This window comes from Peromyscus maniculatus, chromosome 7 (genome assembly GCF_049852395.1).
Source record: "Peromyscus maniculatus bairdii isolate BWxNUB_F1_BW_parent chromosome 7, HU_Pman_BW_mat_3.1, whole genome shotgun sequence".
Taxonomy (NCBI): domain Eukaryota; kingdom Metazoa; phylum Chordata; class Mammalia; order Rodentia; family Cricetidae; genus Peromyscus; species Peromyscus maniculatus.
Genome location: NC_134858.1, coordinates 18,099,767 through 18,117,326, shown reverse-complemented (window position 1 = coordinate 18,117,326; position 17,560 = coordinate 18,099,767). Strand labels below are relative to the sequence as shown.

General features: G+C 46.3%; 1 protein-coding gene across 3 annotated transcripts; it reads right to left on the bottom strand.

The window, feature by feature from the left end:
* Positions 1–2,017: 2,017 nt before the first annotated feature.
* Positions 2,018–3,844, bottom strand: Pigy (phosphatidylinositol glycan anchor biosynthesis class Y). 3 transcript variants are annotated; one of them, XM_076575856.1, is made up of 2 exons: positions 3,526–3,844; positions 2,018–2,660 (listed from the first exon to the last, which is right to left on the bottom strand). In XM_076575856.1, exons 1-2 carry the CDS (start codon positions 3,837–3,839, stop codon positions 2,657–2,659), a joined length of 318 nt encoding a protein of 105 aa, XP_076431971.1. In that variant the 5' UTR covers positions 3,840–3,844; the 3' UTR covers positions 2,018–2,656. The 3 variants fall into 3 exon arrangements, with proteins under 3 accessions (XP_076431971.1, XP_006982429.1, XP_006982430.1); XM_006982367.4 differs by having other exon boundaries at positions 3,526–3,683; XM_006982368.4 differs by lacking the exon at positions 3,526–3,844 and adding an exon at positions 3,159–3,370.
* Between the last annotated feature and the right edge of the window lie 13,716 nt (positions 3,845–17,560).

Here is a 17,560-nt window from a genome sequence, read left to right as displayed (position 1 = left end):
ACATGCACGCAATATATAACAATAAGTACCTCTAAGTGCTACCCCTGGGGAGGCCAATGAAGACTTGGATCTCCCATCTCAAATCTGACCATCTCTGGTCTTTACAAAACTCATTTCAAATGGACAAATAGAACCTGGCTAGGTAACATCAAATTGGATAAAAAATTGCAGAATGTTAGCCCCAAGGGGCCAAGGATGTTTACAGAGTTTATTTGCTACAGTGTTTCTTACCAAAGTCATGGCTCACAACACACACACACACACACACACACACACACACACACACACACACACGCGCGCGCGCGCGCGCGCGCACACTCACACACGCACACACACTGGTGTTTTACACACAAGTCACTGGCCCACAACCACTCATGGTCGGCCATCCTCACCTCTCCTGTGGTAGGGAGGTGCCCCACTGTTCTTCAAACAGGGCCAATGTACTCAAGGAATTCCAGATTCTGTAGCCAATGGAGCCAAGCCTCTACCTCTCTGAGGCTTCAGGAACTGGGAACAAGTGAGTTCAGGTCAAGCCGGCAACTTCCCCACCCCATCTCTGAACTTGCCTTCAAGCAAGGGTAGACCCACTTTCAGCCCACAAGAACTTGTTTCCTTTTTTGCAAGACTTTGTGTTTATTTTTAGGTGTGTATGTTGCAAACTTGTGCACAGTGCCTGCAGAGGCAGGTCCCCAGAAGCTGCAGGTACAGGAGGTAAGGAGGGCAGAGGAATGTAGGCTGGGAGAACAGGTGTGGTGGTTTGAATAGGAACAGCCCCATAGGCTCATACATCTGCATTCCTGTTCTATAGCCTCGCTCTATATAAAGTTTCCTTTCAACTCTGCAAATCTGTATGAGGGACTTTTATTTCAATTCCTTGAATAAGAATCCTAGAACCGGGAAACACTGACCCTGACCTTGACCATGACCTTCAACACCTGGTAACACCTGATACCAAAAAAAATAAAGGTAACTTTATAAAGTCAAGATTTGTTTTCCTCTTTAAAAAATGTTTTGTTTTGTTTTATTTGTGTGTGTGTGTGTGTGTGTGTGTGTGTGTGAATATATGCCACATGTGTGCAGGTGCCCAGAGTCCAGAAGAGGGAGTCCGTTGTGAGCCACCAACGTGGGTGCTGGGAACTGAACGGGGTCCTTTTCAAAAGCACCTGGTGTAAGAAACTGTTGAGCCATCTGCCCAGCCACAAACTCATTTTGATATTTCCAGCTTCCAGATGTTGACAGTTTTATCTATCACACTAGTTCTAATTAGTTTCTCTACAACGACTCCATCCAGGGCCTCTCGGTGGAGTCGTCCCTAACATAAGACTTCACCACTGACCTCGAGGCTGAAACAAAATTCCAAATTATTATTTGAGACAGTCTCACTATGCAGCCTTGGCTGGCCTGGTACCCACTTGTGTAGATCAGGCTGCCTCGAATTCAAGGAGATTCCCCCCCCCCCCCCCCCCCCCCGCCCCCGTCTCTGCCTCCCAAGTGCTGAGATTAAAGGTATGTGCCACCATGCCCAGCTTCCAAACGACTAATATTTAAATGAATGGGATTTTAAAAATAGTCTTTAGGGCTGGGGCTGGGTAGCTGACAGAGTGCTGGCTTAGCAAGCATGAAGCCCAGGGTTTCTTCCCCAGCACCACATAACAGGATGTGGTAGTAACTGCCTCACATTTGAGCCCTCAGGTGGAGGCAGGAGGGTAAAGGTCAAGGTCATCCTCCCCAAGGTTCGAGGTTAGCCTGAACTAAAAAAGAAGAGAAAGGAAATAGGCGGCTGGGAGATGGCTCAGGGGTGAAGAGCAGTTACTTAACTTGCTACGGTCGCAGAGGACCCATACAGCTCTCAGCACCCATGGCAGGCAGCACACAACAGCCCGAACCGCCAGCTCCAGGGGATCCAACCCTCTTGTGGCCTCTTCGGCCACCCACTCTCACGTGCACATATCCACACCCAGACACGTAATTAAAACTCAGTCTTGAAAAGAAAAGAAACAGTCTTCAGATAGACTGGTGGTGTTCCTCCCTCAAGACATTTTAATGAACGTGTTATTCTGCCACCGCACTGACATCAGAATCTGCAACTCCAGAGGGCAGAACCCAACGACCAGGACGCTCCCGCCGCCAGGGCGACTCATCACGCAGGTCCCCACGAGAGGGGCCCACGCTGCACTAATTATGTCTGAAGAGCTTCAGCCCCATCCAGGTCCACAGGTGGAAGAAGACGTACACCGGCACGGTGACCGGCAGGAGCAGGCTGTAGAAACACAGGCTGCTGGCGCTGGTGCAGCCCTGGGGGAAGCCTTCCTCCACAGAGGCCGAGTAGAACAGGCCTGCCAGTGAGACTAGCGGGATGAGGACAGTCAGGGTGGGCAGAGACGGGAACATCCTCCTCCCTTAGAAGGTAGACAGTGTCAAAAACTCGGTTCTTTGAAAAGTTCTGCTCCTGTGCTAGTCCGCTCCCGTCTGATCTTCCCTTCGTCCCAACTCCTCATTCATCCAGGCACGCGGCCATGCTTCCCGAGGTCACAAGAAGCCCTGCGGCCCCAGGCCGGAGGCGCGGGCTCTTCAGCCTGGTTCTGATCCGATCCACTGTCACATGCAGCAGTTAGCAGCGACCGCAGACAACACACGTGTCCCCCGTAAAGGATTCTTAACTGTATGAGAAAAGTGCAACTGGGTAACAAGATGAAGGGAGGGGAGAGGAAAGAAATGGGTACAGAGAAGCAGACTCCAACTTCAGCGCTGAGCAGGTTAGAGACAGGAGGATTGCTGGAACCTACAAGGTCCTCCTCCATCAGCATCCCCAAGCCACCACGACCGACTAGAAAACAAATCTTTTAAAAGAGTGTCTTCCCTCGGGAGGCAGAGGCAGGTGGATCTTTGTGAGTTCGAGGCCAGCCTGGTCTACAAAGGGAGATCCAGGATAGCCAGGGATACACAGAGAAACCCTGTCTCGAAAAACCAAAAAAAAAAAAAAAAAAAAAAGTGTCTCCCAAAGCTGCCTGTGGTGGTTCACACCAGAAGAACGGCACTTCAAAACACCACAAAGTGTCATCCACTACTTCGGGAAGTAAGCCGTTTGAAAAGCAGGATGAAGGGCAGGTGGACGATCACGTTTTTGTGAACTGGGAAGTGGAACGGGACCTACAAACCTAGATTCACATCAGACGAACAGACCGCAGCCTCTGAGTGGATGCGTCCCACACGCCGAGGGCCGGCTGCGGACCCGCACCGGAACCCGCCGTCGCTGCACGGGCAGCGCCAGCCCTGGGCCCGCGGGCACGCGAAGGGGTACCAAGGTCCCGCGGGGAGCGATGGCCGGGCGGACAGAGCCGAACGGAGCCGGACACAGCCGAACGGAGCCGGACAAGCCGAACCCGGCCGAGCCGAAAGCGAGCCAGCCGGCCGAGCGGAACCGGCGCAGACGCCTAGGTGGCGCGAGGCGGCCGACGCCCCGCCCCCTACCGGTCCCAACAGCTCCTCGGCCCGTATCTCGGGACCTCCAGACCCTGAACTCACCATTCGGGGCCTGCAGGGTCCCCGGTCCCGGTGGCGCCCAGCCGTGACGGTCGCCGGTCCGCGGAGGCGGGGCAGTCAAATCCCTGCAGGGGGCGGGGCGAGAAGCCCAGATCCCGCGAGCGAACCACCCGCGCCTGCTCATTGGACAGCGCGCCACGCCTCCGCTCCGCCCCCAGGCTCCGCCCCCGCGGTCTTGAGTGACGGGTAAAGCCAGCACGGCGGAGAGGAGCTTGATAGATGGGGTCCTGGGGCGCCCCGCCGGCTCTGGCTGGGTGTCCTGTACGTCCGTCCTGCTGGAGGTAGGATAGGAGCATGTTTGCCACAGTTTATTCACAGCTTTCCAGAGCGGACAGTGGCGTCTTTCCACACTCAGAAGCCTTCCCTACTTCTAATGGATAAACCGGGAGCCTGAACCGCTCTTGGCCTCAGCTGCCAACTGACTTGAGCCTCTGGAGCGGAGGGAAAAGAGTCTAATTGGTTGTTTTACATATGAATTTGAAATGTCAAAATAATAGTTTGGACCGCTGTGATGGCTTAGCGAGTGTAGACGCTTGCTGCCAAGCCTGATTACCTGAATTCGGTCCCAGGGAACCCACATGATGGAGAACCTATTTTCTCACACTGTCCTCTGACCTCCACACACGCACCGTGGCACTCCGGCGTGTATTCACGCAAAAAGTGTAAGATGCAGTTTAAAGAGAGAACGTATCCAGACGTGGGGGCATACACCCCTAATCTCAGCACTCAGGGGGCAGAGGCAGGAGGATTTCTGTGAGTTCAAAGCCAGCTTGGTTTACACAGCAAGATCCAGGTCATCCGGACTACATAGTAAGACCCTATCTGGGCGTGGGGTGGAGGTTAGGGGGATTCGTGTTCGCAAATGCTGTTCCCGTTGCATACACGGCTTGTAATGTCTGAACCCAGCGTACCGAGGATTGAGCTTGGATTCTATGCACTACTACACAGGAGCCTCCACCCTTTCGCCTTCCTGCAAACTAAAAAGATCAGAAAGTTTTTTTTTCCTAGAGGTCCGTAGTGGTGTAGGGTCCATGCGGTTTTTGTTGGACCACGAGGTGGCAGGAGAGAGCCAAGAACAAAGCTGCCTTATGGACTATACACAGGCGCACGCCTTTGCACACACACACACACACACACACACACACACACACACACACACAATCAGATAATAAACTTTTTAAATTAAGTATGTTAAAAACGGAACAAAAAATTAGGAGCCAGCAAGATAGTTCAAGTGGTAAAGGCACTCACTACACAAGCTTGACTCCTCTGACCGCTGCATGGAGAGGAACACATACACATAAAATAAATAAACAAATATACCTGGGTAGCTGGCAGGTGTTGCTACCTTAAAATCTGGGACAGGCTTTTCCTGTGCCGATGCACCGCACATACATCTACTCACCCCAGAAAAGGGCTCCACCTCAGACCAAACAAAGTATGGACACCACCAAAGTGTGGTGAACCAATGGAGTGAACTAATTTGGTGAATCAAAGAGTTTTTGGAGGGTTACTTAAAGGAATATGAATGAGGGGTTCCTTACAGGTGTGGAAATGACTCAAAGACAGCTGCATCACCAAAGCCCACCACAGCATGGGCGTCACAAAGGCCAGGAGACCGGAGTGCGTTGCACAGCCTGCGGGCAGCTCAGCAGGTTGGAGAGCGTCCTTTCCAGGTGGCTCAGTGGCTCTCTGCTTCTTCCAGGCAGCTGGACTTGTCTGAGAGTCTTCCTTGTAGCTTGGCTTGTCTGAGAGGTGCACTTATCAGTGGTTCATTCATTCACTCATCTATCCATCCATGCATTCATTTATTCACTCACACACACACATTCACATACACTTGCAGAGGGAGAGTCTAGTGAATCTGGTCAGTTTCAGGGACATCCTGAAGATATTTTGAGTTGTTTACTTCCTGTATCATGAGCTTTTCTGCAGGGTTGAATGTTTCATTCTAGGAGGAAACTGCTAAACACCAGCAATCAATCCTGACATCTTCTGAAAACATGGTTTGTGGCACTTGTTATCTTTCTGCTTTCGAATTTTCCCCACTGGCTTGTTCATTAGGTCTGTTTCCTCATGTGCTTCATCAGTATACTTAGATGCTTCTTGCCCTGACCTTCTTCTCTGGTCTGAAAGTGGAGGGAGGCCAACTCACAGCTTTGGAGAAGCAGCTGGTCTAGATTTCTTTGAGGCGAGAGCTGAGAGTACAGCTTAGAGGCAGGTGCTAAGTCCAAAAAAAACCAAAAACCAAAAAACAAAAAAAAACAGCTCAGAGTCCAGAAGCTCCCAGAGATGTGCAAGACCTCTTGCCATGCCTTTCCAGAAATATTTTTGTGGGGTTGGAGATGTGGCTCAGCCATTAAGAGCACTGGCTGTTGTTCTTCCAAAAGACCAGAGTTCAAATCCCAGCACCTGCAGAGTGGCTCACAACCATCTATAACTCCAATTCCAAAGCTACATATTGCCCTCTTCTGGCTTCTGCAGGCATTGCACACATGTGGTACACAGACATGTGCAGGCAAAACAACCATACACATAAACAAATCTATAAAAGGTATTTACATTTATTTATGTATCTGTGTGTGGACACACATGCTTGTGAGCATAGAGAGGTCAGAGGACAAATTGTGGGCATCATTTCTCTCCTTTCTTCATGTGGGTCCCAGGAATCAAACTCAGGTTGTTGAACCTGGAGGTGAGCACTTTTCCCAGCCCCCCAGCTCCAGCTCGGGGTCTTACCTTGTGACTCCGCCTCCTGGTGCAGACCCAGATTAGCTCTTGCCTCCTACCAGCTCAGCCCTCCAGTCCATGTCCAGTCCTTTGTGTCAGCTCCAAATTCCCAGAAACGCTTTCTACAAGGGACCATACTAGGCTGGGACTCGGGGGGACGTGGCCACCATCCTTCTTGTCCTCCCTTATGCTGTCTCCTGGCCCACTCTCGGTTCTGGAGCAGCCCGCTTGCAGGGGCTCCTCTTTCCACACTACCGTTCCGGGGACTCCACCTTTGGGTGTGAACACCCTAGCTCTTTCCCAGGGTCCCTCAGCATTTCCTCCTAGGCATCTCCGTTCCTTTCTGCCACCCACTGATGTGCAGAAGCACTCTCCACCAGGGACCCCAGAGCCACCACCACAGGTGCCTAAAATCCAGGGGAGGCGACAGCAGCCAAAGACTAGAACACCCCCCAGAAGAGACAAGATCAGATACCAACATGAAGGAACACCTCGAGCATGGTAAGATGCCTAGACCCCTGCACAAAACACGAAAAGCCAAAGCGATTATGACTCCATCAGAACCCAGTGACTTTCCTACACTAGACCCTGAGGAACACAGCATGGCTCAAGTACAGACAAGTACAGACAAGGACTTCAAAAGAACAATTAGGAATATGGTAAAGGACTTCAAAGAAGAGATTCGTAAACCTCTCAGTGAAGTCTGTGAAAATGCCAACAAACAGTTGAAAGAAACAATTTCAGACGTGAAGGCAGATGCCTGCCTGAAGATCCGGCAGGCTGCCCCCAGATCTTCCCCCACCCTGTCTTTTACGCCAGACACAATTCTCAGGGTTGCTTCACAATTCTCAGGGATGCTTCTAGCATTGCAATAGAACCCCCGGGCAGCCTCCCCTGCCCCTGTCCACGCCTCCTGTCGATCCCTCAGACCATCTCCCCATGGTCTCCCCTCAGCCTCCAACACCAGCAAGCGTTCCCTGTGAACATACCAGCTGACTTTGTTTTTAAACTTTTCTATTTATTCTTTGCGTCTTTCACATCATGCCTCCTGATTCTACCCATCTCCCTCTCCCACCCCAAAATAAAATAAAATTTAAGAGAAAAAAGAGGGGAGGAAGAAGGGGGAAACCTCATCATAGAAGCTGCACTGTAACACAGTGAGTCACGTAGTAAACCCCTTTGTCCATATATTTTTACATGCAGACATTCGTCACAAAATATCATTGGTCTGGTTTGAGGCCTCTGGTCTCTGCTACATCATCGATGCTGGGCCCTCACTGGGACTCTTCCTGGACATCCCATCGCTGCCTTGTGTCATGGAGATCCTGCAGCCCTGGGTCCGCAGGACTGACCCACCCACCCCCATGTTCCAGCAGATCACAGATGAGGTGGATGTTGGGATGGGCCAACACATAACCCTGGTTCTGGGCCTGGGTAGTTGCAGGGCTAGTCAGCTCTCCCCTGTCGCCACCAGGGGGAGCTCTCCAGCATTGCCCTGGGTAGTTCATCCCTTGCAGTGATGAGCAAGGGGCGGGGCCAGTTGTGCTTTTGCATCCTCAGGACCAGCTCTCCCACACCTACACCGTCAGGGCCAGCTCTACTGTGTTACCCAGGCAAGGTGTAGAGGCCACTCTTCTGAGTGCTACAGCTGATGAGAGACAGGGACAGGTCTCCCACACTTATGACCTCAGGGCCAGCTCTTCCACCTGCCTCAGGCACTGATGGGCATCTCCTCCCCCCCCCATGCCACCACATAACAGATGAGTAATGGGGACAGCCCTCCTATGCTCACAACATCAGGGCTGGCTCACCCACTCCTCCACCAATTGGGTTAGCTCTACTGTGATGCTCAAATGAGCACACCAGCTGTGAAGAGACACCTTGACCACAGCAACTCTTATAAAGGAAAACATTTCATTGGGGCTGGCTTACAGTTCAGAGGTTTGGTCCATTGCCATCACACAGGTAGCATAGTGGCATGCAGTCAGACATGGTGCTGGAGAAGAGGCCCAGAGTTCTACATCTGGATCAGCAGGCAGCAGGAACAGAGAACCGCATTGGGCCTGGCTTGAGCACCTGAAACCTCAAAGCCCATGCCCAGTGACACACTTCCTCCAACAAGGCCACTTGTACAGCAAGGCCGCACCTCCTAATAGTGCCACTCCCTATGAGCCTACAGGGGCGATTTTCATTCAAGCCACCACAGCAGCCAGGCAGACAAGGGAAACAACACTCAGCCACACACTCTGAAAGTCCAGAGAGGAAACAGAAAGCAAGGAACAAAACTCCCACCCATCCAAGACAAACCCAGAAATCAGCACCTAGACCTAAAGCATCCCAAACCCAGATGCCTAGATGCCACCATAAGTGCAGCCAGGACAATATGTCACCAACAGAGCCCAGCTATTCTACCACAGCAGGTCCTGAATATTCAGACATAGCTGAAGCTTAAGAAAACACCTTAAGCCGGGCGTTGGTGGCGCACGCCTTTAATCCCAGCACTCGGGAGGCAGAGCCAGGCGGATCTCTGTGAGTTCGAGGCCAGCCTGGGCTACCAAGTGAGCTCCAGGAAAAGGCGCAAAGCTACACAGAGAAACCCTGTCTCGAAAAACCAAAAAAAAAAAAAAAAAAAAAAGAAAACACCTTAAAACCAACATACGAAGATGATAGAGGTCCTTAAAGAGGAAATGAATAAATCCCTTCACTCTGGCTGCCAGAAGTCCAGGTAGGCCGCCCACTATGGACCCTCTAATCTCTTGGTGCCCCCTAATACTATCCCAAATCCCTCCACCCCTCCTCCTCATGTCCCAGCTCCCAAACTCAGGCAGAGACCCCTGTTCAACTAGAGGCCACGCCAGCCAGAAGACCAGAGAAGAAACAGAAACCAAGAAACAAAACACCCACCCAACCAAGACAAACTCAGAAATCAGCACCTAGGTCTATAATCACCCCAAGCCCAGATGCCTGGATGCCAGTGTAAGAATACAACAGCCAGGACAATATGTCACCACCAGAGACCAGCTGTCCTGCCACAGCTGAGTCCTGAATATTCAGATACAGCTGAAGCACAAGAAAAAGATCGTAAAACCAAGTTTGTGAAGATGATAGAGCTTCTTAAAAATGAAATTAATCTCTTAAAGAAATTGAGGAGAGGATGAATAAAAAATTGGAGGAAATGAAGAAATCCCCTCAGGAAAGCCAAGAAAAAACAAACAGTTGAAAGAAATGAATAAAACTGTTCAAGACCTGAAAATGGAAATAGAAGCAATAAGAAAACACAAATTGACCAGGCAGTGGTGGTGCACACCTTTAATCCCAGCACTTGGGAGGCAGAGCCAGGTGGATCTCTGTGAGTTCGAGGCCAGCCTGGGCTACAGAGTGAGTTCCAGGACAGTCTCCAAAGCTACACAGAGAAACCCTGTGTATATCGAAAAATAAAAGAAAACATAAATTGAGGGAATTCTGGAAATGAAAAATCTAGGTAAGTGAACAGGAACTACAGAGGCAAGCTTCTCCAACAGAATACAGGATAGAATCTCAGGCATTGAAGATATAATAGAAGAAATAGATACACAAGTCAAAGGAAATGTTAAATCTAAAAATTTCCTAACACTGACCCGGCTACAGCCAGGGGCCATATTGACGTCCATGGCCATGTTGCCACCAGAGACGATGTTGATATGCATAGCCCATGCTGCTTCCTGAAGCCATGTTGGTATCTGTGGTCATGTGCCACAGAGGGCAATGTTGGTCTCTATGGTCTGGCTTCAGCTTGGGGCCATGTGGATGTCCACGGCCAGAGTTACCACCAAAGAAAAAGTGGATATCCGTGGCCCTTGATGCCACTGAGGGCCATGTTGGGGTTCACAGCCCTGTTGTGGCCAGAGGCCATATTGATGTCAGTGGCCCATGCAGCAGCCAAGGGCCATGTTAATGTCAATGGTCTCTATTACCACTGAAGGCCACAGGAATGTCCTTAGTGTGTGCTGCCACCTGAATCCATGTTGACATCCATGATCCATGCTGCCACTGAGAGCCATGTTGATGTCCATGTCCCATCCTGTAGCCAGAGGCCATGTTGATGTGTGTGACATGACCTGCCACCTAAGACTATGTTGATGTCTGTGGCCCAGCTGCGATTGAGGGCAATGGAAATCTGTGATCCATGCTACCAATGACTAAAAAGGGCAAAGAAGCTTCTTTTGCAGAGATATTGATGACTTCAGACTCACAGTAGAGAATGAGAGACATAGAAACAGTCTATTCAGGAAGCCATTGAAGAAAACTCTTAAAATTTTTGATAGGGATGCTAAAGTGTCACTCTCCACAGTTGATGGCTGTAGCTAGAGTTTCCCTGCCTTGCCCACAGTCAGGACAAATCTTTGTCACCCGCCAGTCCCACAGCCGCTCAGACCCAACCAAATAAACACAGAGACTTATATTGCTTAGAAACTGTATGGCCGTGGCAGGCTTCTTGCTAACTGTTCTTATAGTTTAATCCATTTCCACAAATCTATACCCTGCCATGCGGCTCATGACTTACCACATCTTTTCATGCTGCTTGTCAGGGTGGTGGCTGGCAGTGACGCCTTCTGCCTTCCTGTTCTTTTATTTCTCCTCTCTGTAAGTCCCGCCTATACTTCCTGCCTAGCCACAGCCCAATCAGTATTTTATTTATTGACCAATCAGAGCAACTTGACATACAGACCATCCCACAGCACAGCCAAGTGCAGATCATCTCAGACACCTGCACTCAGGACCGTGGTCCTAATCATCCTCTATGCGGACCTGCTGGGTAAAGCCATGAGGAACCCAAGAATGGGCTCCCACAGCACATACAGAACATCCCACAGCAGATGGCTTCTGGTGTGGGTATGCATGGGGAAGAATTCCGTTCTCTGCAAGGCGCTGCCCACTGGGAGATTAACCATGCTCTAGTGAGTATATGGACAACACAAATTGGACATGGTATCTTCATCTTCTTCTTCCCCTTCTTTTGTTTTTTGAGGGGTTACAAGGGTGAGGGTTAGGCCCTGGGAGGACTGGGAAGTGAATATGATCATGGTGCATTATGTGAAATTTCCAAATAATCAATAAAAATATTATGTTAAAAAAGTTCTTGCTGGGTGATAGTGGCATACACCTTTAATCCCAGCACTTGGGAGGCAGAGACAGGTGGATCTCTGTGAGTTCATGACCAGCCAGGTCTCCACAGCAAGAGTGAGTTCCAGAACAGCCAAGGCTACACAGAGAAACCCTGTCTCAAAAAAACAAACAAACAAAAATCCTGACACAAAATATTCAGGAAATCTGGGACACTATGAAAAAGCCAAACTTAAGAATAATAGGAATAGAAGAAAGAGATGAATCTTAGTTCAAAGGCCCAGAAATATTTTCAACAAAATCATAGAAGAAAACTTTCCTAAACTAAAGAAGGAGGTGCCTATAAAAGTACAAGAAGTATACAGAACACCAAATATGTTGGACCAGAAGAGAAAGTACTCTTGCCACATTATAATCAAAACACTAAACTAAACATACAGAACAAAGAAAGATTATTAAAAGCTGCAAGGGTAAAAAGAGTAGGTAACATATAAAGGCAGACCTATTAGAACTATACCTGACTTCTCAATAGAGACTCTAAAAACCAGAAGGACTTGGATAGATGTCCTGCAGACTCTAAGAGACCACAGATGCCAGTCCAGGCTACTATACCCAACAAAACTTTCAATCACCATAGGTGGATAAAACAAGATATTCCATTGTAAAGTCAAGTTAAAATAATTTCTATCTACAAATTCAGCACCACAAAAGTTACTAGAAAGAAAACTCCAACCCAAGGAGGTTAACTACATCCATAAAAACACAGAAAATAATCTCAAACAAGCAAAATCAAAAGAAGAGAAACACACACACACTCACACTACCACCACCACCACCACCACCAAAACAATAAGAATTAACAATCATTGATCATTGATATCTCTTAATATCAAAAGGACACAGGCTAACAAAATGGATATGAAAACAGTATCCTTCCTTCTGCTGCATACAAGAAACACACCTCAACATCAAAGACAGACATTACCTCAGAGTAAAGGGTTGGAAAAATATTTTTCCAAAAGAAATGGACCTAATAAGCAGGCTGGTGTAACAATTCTAATATGTAACAAAATAGACTTCAAACCAAAATTATCCAAAGAGATGGGGAAGGATAATTCATACTCATCAAAGGAAAAATCTACCAAGGTGATGTTTTAATTCTTAACATTTATGGCCCAAATGCAAGGGCGCCCATGTTTGTACAAGAAACATTACAAAAGCTTAAATCACACATTGACCCTCACACATTGATAATGGGAGACTTCAGTGCCCCACTCAGCCAACAGAACTAAACAGAAATACTAGAGCTAGCAGATGTTATAAACCAAATGGACCTAACAGATATCTACAGAACATTTCACCCAAACACAAAAGAATACACCTTCTTCACAACTCCTCACAGAACTTTCTCCAAAATTGACCACATACTCAGTGACAAAGCAAGTCTCGACAGCTACAAGAAGGCTGAAATAACCCCTGCATCCTATCAGCCCACCATGATTAAAGCTGGATTTTGATAGCAATAGAAACAACCAAAAAGCTTACAAACTCATGAAACTGAACAACTCTCTGCTCAGTGAAAACTGGGTCAAGACAGAAATGAGAAAGAAGTTAAAGACTCTAGAATTCAATGAAAATGAATTGCAACAACATACCCAAATTTATGGGACACACTGAAAGTTGCACTAAGAGGAAAGTTCATAGCGCTAAATGCCTACATTAAAAAATTGGAGAGCTCATATACTAGCAACTTAACAGCGCACCTAAAAGCTCTAGAACAAAAAGAAGCAGACACACTCAAGAGAAGTAGAAGGCAAGAAATAATCAGACTAAAGGCTAAAATCAATAAAATAGAAATAAGGAGAACAATACAAAGAATCATTGAAACACAGAGGTGATTCTTCAAGAAAATCAACAAGACAGACAAACCTTTATCCAAACTAACTAAAAGGCAGACAGATAATATCCAAATTAATAAAATCAGAAACAGAAAGGGGGATGTAACAGACACATAGACAATCCAAAGAATCAAAGGACATACTTTAAAAACTTGTGCTCCACCAAATTAGAAAACCTAAAAGAAATAAATAATTTTTACCATAGATACTACTTACCAAAGTTAAGTCAAGATCAGATAAACAACTTAAATAGACCTATAAACCCTAAGGAAATAGAAGCAGCATTAAAAATCTCTCAATTGAGACGGGCGGTGGTGGCGCACGCCTTTAATCCCAGCACTCGGGAGGCAGAGGCAGGCGTATCTCGTGAGTTCGAGGCCAGCCTGGGCTACCAAGTGAGTTCCAGGAAAAGGCGCAAAGCCACACAGAAAAACCCTGTCTCGAAAAACCAAAAAAAAAAAAAAAACAACTCTCAATTGAAAAAAAAAAAAAACTTAGGACCAGACAGCTTTGGCACAGAATTCTAGCAATCTTTAAAGGAAGAGCTAAGGCAAATACTCCTCAGATTATTCCACAAAAGAGAAACAGAAGGAAGATTGTCCAGTTCATTTTATGAGGCCACAGTCACCCCAAACTACAAAGATTCAACAAAGAAGGAGAATTATGGCCCAATTTTCCTCATGAACATAGATGCAAAAATACTCAACAAAATACTGGCAAAGCAAGTCCAAGAATGCATCAAAAGGATCATTCACCATGACCAAGCAGGCTTCTTTCCAGAGATGCAGGGATGGTCCAACATACAAAAAATCAGTCAATGTAATACACCATATAAACAACTGAGAGGGAAAAAAACACATGTTCATCTCATTAGATGCTGAAAAAGCCTTTCACAAAATTCAAAACTCCTTCATGATGAAAGTCTTAGAGATATTATGGATACAAGAAACATACCTAAATATAATAAAGGCAGTTTACAGCAAGCCTATAGCCAACATCAAACTAAATGGAGAGAAACTCAAAGCAATTCCACTAAAATCAGTACAAGACAAGGCTGTCCACTCTCTCCATATCTATTCAATATAGTACTTGAAGTTTCTGCTAGAGCAATAGGACGACAAAAGGAGATCAAGGAGATAAAAATTAGAAGGGAAGAAGTCAAAGTATTATTTGCAGATGACATGATAGTATACATAAGAAGGCCCAAAAATTCTACCTGGGAACTAATACAGCTAATAAATACCTTCAGTGAAGTGGCTGGATACAAGATTAATTTTAAAAAATATCAATATCCCTCCTATATACAAATGACAAACAGGCTGAGAAAGAATCAGAGGAAAACACCCTTTATGATAGCCACAAATAATGTAAAATATCTTGGGGTAACTCTAGCCAAGCAAGGTAAAGACTTGTATGATAAAAATTTCAAGTCTTTGAAGAAAGAAATTGAAGAAGACATCAGAAAATGAAAAGATCTCCAATGCTCATGGATCAATAGGATTAACATAGTAAAAATGGCCATCTTACCAAAAGGAATTCCCATCAAAATTCCAAAGCAATTCTTTACAGACCTTGAAAGAACAATCTCAACTTCATATGGAAAAAAAAAGAAAAACCCAAGATAGCTAAAACAATCCTGCACAATAAAAGAACTTCTATAGTTATCGCCATCCCTGATTTCAAGCTGTACTCTTGTAATAGAACTAGCATGGTATTGGCATAAAAACAGACATGTTAATCAATGGAATCGAATTGAAGATCACATAGAAATTCACACACCTTTGGACACCTGATTTTTTATGAAGAAGAAGAAGAAGAAATATACACAGAAAAAAAGAACGCATCTTCAACAAATGGTGTTGGTCAAACTGGATGTCTTCATGTAGAAGAATGCAAATAGATCCATATTTATTTCCGTGCACAAAACTGAAGTCCAAGTGGATCAAAGACCTCAACATAAGGTCAAATACACTGAACCTGATAGTAGAGAAGGTGAAGAACAGCCTTGAAGGCATTGGCACGGGAGACTTTCTGAACCCTGATAGGACAGCCACTAAGACTAACAGTTAATAAACGGGACCTCATGAAACTGAAAAGCTCTGTAAAGCAAAGGACATTGTCAATAGGACAGAAATGGCAGCCTACAGAACAGGATAAGATTTTCACTAACTCCACATCAGATAGAGGGCTAATATACAAATATATAAAGAACTCAAGAAACTAGACAGAATGAACCAAACAATCCCATTTTAAAATGGGGTACAGATCTAAACAGAGGATTCTCAATAGAGGAATCTCAAATGGCTGAGAAACATTTAAATAAATGTTCAACATTTTTTTTAATGTTCAACATTCTTAGCCATAAGGGAAATGCAAATCAAAACAACTCTGAGATTCCATCTTACACCTGTCAGAATGACTAAGATCAATAACACGAGTGACAGCTTATGCTGGAGAGGATGTGGAGCAAGGGGAACACTCCTTCATTGTGGTGGGAGTGCAAACTTGTACAGACACTATGGAAATAAATATGGTAGTTCCTCAGAAAATTGGGAATCAATCAAGACCCAGCTATACCATTTGTAGATGTAACCAACTGTCTTATTAAATAAGAAACACAGAACCAATGCAAAGAAGAAAGCCAAGACGTCAGAGCTAAGAGCTAAAACCTTCCCCTTCCTCCTGTGGTGGTCCTACCTCTCTGAACCAGAGCTACTTCCTGTGTGTCTGTCTTTTTATAGTGTTTCTGTTCTGCCTTCTCATTGGTTGTAAACCCAACCACATGACCGCCTCTTCACGGCCTATCTGTATAGACCTCCAGGTTTTCTATTGATTGGTATTGAGATTAAAGGCATGTGTATCCAATACTGGCTGTATCTCTGAACACACAGAGACTTACCTAGCTCTGCCTACCAAGTGCTGGGATTACAAGCGTACGCCACCACTGCCCTGCTTTCCTATGGCTTGCTAATAGCTCTGACCCCAGGGCAACTTTATTTATTAACATACAAATAACATTTGAATACAAATAAAATATCACCATAACCATTCTTGGGCATCTACCCAAAAGATGATCCATCCTGCCATAAGGACACTTACTCAACTATGTTCATTGCAGCTTTATTCATAATAGCCAGAAACTGGAAATGACATAGTTGTCCTTCAATTGAAGAATGTATAAAGAAAATGTGGTACATTTACACAATGGAGTATTACTCAGCTGTTAAAGAAATTGACATCATGAGATTAGCAGGCAAATGGATGGAACTAGAAAAAAATCATCCTGAGTGAGGTAATGCAGACCCAGAAAGACAAATATGGCATGTATTCATTTATAAATGGATTTATTAGCTCTTAAGTAAATGATAATCAAGCTACAATCCATGGACTCAGAGAGGCTAGGTAAAGAGGAGGGCTCTAGAGGGGACATATGGATCTCCCTGGGAGGGGGAAATACAATAGATTCCGCAGGTGGGCTGGGGGCTGGTGGGGGATGAGAGAGTGGAAGGGATCAGGTGTATGTTTCTGGGAAGGGATGGAGGGAATGCATCACAGACAGCTAGAATTGGGGGGGGGGGCATTTCGGGAGGGGTGTGTAAACCTAGTGCAGTGGAAACTTCCTGGGATCTATAAGGGTGACCCTAGTGAGGACTCCTAGTAATGGAGAATATGGAGTCTAAACTGGCCATCTTTTATAGCCAGGCAAGGCTTCCAGTGGTGGGACTGGGTTGCATTCAGCTGAGTTATTGGCTTAGGGGGTCCCACGGAGATCCCTAAACCACCCAGGCTGACAGTAAGACAGAAGTTGCTCTCTGAAAATTGACAGGGGGTGGTGAATTGCCAAGGACAACATCCACACAGTTCATTGAATGTAGAGAGGTCAAGCTGGTGCCTGCATGGAGCCTTCACCCCTACAACCTAGTATCTTGGGAGCAAGAAAATACTCTGCAGGCTATGGAAAGAGAAGCCTGGACACCAATCCAGCCACAAAACCCTGGGCCTACAATCTGTCCTGTCTGCAAGATATGCTTGGTAATGGTGAAGAACTTGGGGAAGTGGTCAACCAATGTTTGGTTTGACTTGAGGTCCATGCCAGGAGAGGGAGCCCATACCTGGAACTACTTGGATGGCCAGGAACCAGAGACTGAATGATAGCCCAGAGACCTAGGGTAGAACCAAACATGACTGGTCTTTTTTAAAAAAATCAATGAAATGATTCCTAATGAAATTCTGCTATACTCATAGATTGGTGTCTAGTCTAGTCATCATCAGAGAGACTTCCTCCA

Excerpts from the sequence above, each read along its gene's own strand:
- Pigy (XM_076575856.1), bottom strand. The coding sequence starts at position 3,839 with ATGCTCCTATCCTACCTCCAGCAGGACGGACGTACAGGACACCCAGCC.